This window comes from Amphimedon queenslandica, unplaced genomic scaffold, assembly GCF_000090795.2.
Source record: "Amphimedon queenslandica unplaced genomic scaffold, v1.1 AMPQUscaffold_11798, whole genome shotgun sequence".
In the NCBI taxonomy this organism is placed as follows: domain Eukaryota; kingdom Metazoa; phylum Porifera; class Demospongiae; order Haplosclerida; family Niphatidae; genus Amphimedon; species Amphimedon queenslandica.
The window spans coordinates 10,231-12,149 of NW_003547962.1; the positions used below are offsets into that span (position 1 = coordinate 10,231).

Below are 1,919 nucleotides of genomic sequence, written 5' to 3' on the forward strand. Positions count from 1 at the left end.
TGGCTGTCAAATTAGAATATGTTGTGATTGATGTCCTACTAAAGGACGAGACATGGCATACAGTAACCACAAACGTCGACAAACTTTATGATTCTCAAGGTAATTCTCACAGCATTCACTTCATGCTCACGTACTGTTTTGGGATCTTTAGTACGAGGACAATCAATGGGTGTCCAATAGACAACTGACTCTACTTTACATCCAGTTCTACCTCCTCTTCCACTTTCTTGAAAGCAGTCATCAATACTTCTAGGAGCCCCTAGAGAATAATTTTATTAACACCTTTCAGGTTTACTCCCATACCGAGGGCTACAGTGGCAAAAACAATTCGAACAACACCTTCTAGTTCCTCCATGCTCTTAAGTACAACATCTTTATTATACTGTGGGGTGTTAGAATGATACATTCCAAACAAACGATTCTGGCTTGTATGCTGAGAACCAGGTGGATAATAAGAGTCAAATCCAAGCTCATAGTGAAAAGTGGCATAAAGATCAGAGCACATATTCAGTGAAGGACAATACACAATGACACGTGCTGCATTGTTCTTATCAATTCTTAGAGAATTGATTAATGATGAGAGATCAAGCTCTATCTCAGTACGAGGTTTCACAGCAAAAAAATATTTGGCCTATCAGGACAAGTACTAATAACTTCGCATCCTTTCATATCTAGCAAAGATACCACATCGTCACGAACGCTCTTGGTTGCTGTAGATGTATAAGCCATAAATGGGACATGTTGTGGCACAAGAGCCCATATCTCGTGTATCTTTCCATAAGTAGTCCGAAAATCCTTACTCCTATTGTACAGATAAAATAGTATAATGATAAGCATTAGCATCAAAGCATGCATATCCAGTACATGCTCACCATTTTGAAACACAATGTGCTTCATCAACTACATTGGCTACAATTCTCTTAGCCATTTCTGGCGTCTCAATGACATCCCTCCACCTTTGTTTCAAAATGGCCTCGGGAATAGCATATACTATATTGTAATATCGTAAATCATCTTCTATAGCCTGAAGTGTTGAACTAATTCTAGAACTACTAGACATGATGGCAGCTTTTATACCACATTGCCTCAAATTAGTCACTTGATTAACAATAAGGGCAATAAGAGGAGACAGGACAATGACAAGAGAACAGGCTTGGGTACCAATTCTGCCCAATTTATAGTCAAATATGAATGGCAGGGTTTCAAAACAAACTGACTTTCCAAATCCAGTTGGAAGCCAAACAAACACATCTCTTCCTTTCAAAATCATACTAATAGTAGCAATTTGCTCTTCTTTCAGCTTCATTTCTGAAATACCAGCTTGCTCTAATGCATACTGCACAGCTTCATCATCAGCCATTTTAATGACATTTGTGGGAGTGAATAGATCTTTCGTGACGTTGCATAAGCGAAGAAAATATGGAATAAAAACTATTTACCCTAGATCGTGGGGAAATTAATGCGCATGCACAAACAACTGATACCAGGCTCAATAGTGAGTCTCTAGAAGAAGAGCAATGCCCACCTAATCTCCTGGAAGACCCCAAAGGAGTGCTTAAGTACTGGTTGCCAAGACTTGTGTCAGAAATTCAGAGAAAGGACAGAAAGCCCTACCCTCCCCATACTAGGCATCAAATTCTATTGGGCTACAAAGGCATATGCTCGATCTCAATCCCTATGCTCCTAAGTTTATGGATCAGAAGAATCTAGCCTTTCGACATCTTCATAATTTTTGTGACTATACCTATTAAAAGCTTCACAAGGATGGTGTAGGCAGTAATGTGCATCATGCTTCTATTTTTTCAGCTGAAGAAGAGGAACAGTTATGGACATCTGAGTGCTAGGACTCCATTCACCTGTGTCATTACAAGAATACAGTATTTTTCTATGCGAGTAAGCGATTTTGTATATGAGGAGGA

The 1,919-nt window shown here is 39.1% G+C and overlaps 1 protein-coding gene across 1 annotated transcript; it reads right to left on the reverse strand.

Annotated features, from left to right (window-relative positions):
* Positions 1-190: 190 nt before the first annotated feature.
* Positions 191-1,360, reverse strand: LOC109588874 (mediator of RNA polymerase II transcription subunit 34-like). The gene is made up of 4 exons (XM_020004978.1): positions 873-1,360; positions 685-802; positions 314-631; positions 191-259 (listed from the first exon to the last, which is right to left on the reverse strand). The coding sequence occupies exons 1-4, from the start codon at positions 1,358-1,360 to the stop codon at positions 191-193; spliced, it is 993 nt and encodes a 330-aa protein (XP_019860537.1).
* Between the last annotated feature and the right edge of the window lie 559 nt (positions 1,361-1,919).

What these genes read in the sequence shown, in the direction of transcription:
- LOC109588874 (XM_020004978.1), bottom strand. Translation starts at nt 1,360, where the DNA reads ATGGCTGATGATGAAGCTGTGCAGTATGCATTAGAGCAAGCTGGTATT. An exon ending in GCACATTGTGTTTCAAAATG is followed by an intron (nt 803 to 872) that starts GTGAGCATGTAC and finishes TCTGTACAATAG; the next exon opens with GAGTAAGGATTTTCGGACTA. An exon ending in TTCGAATTGTTTTTGCCACT is followed by an intron (nt 260 to 313) that starts GTAGCCCTCGGT and finishes ATTATTCTCTAG; the next exon opens with GGGCTCCTAGAAGTATTGAT.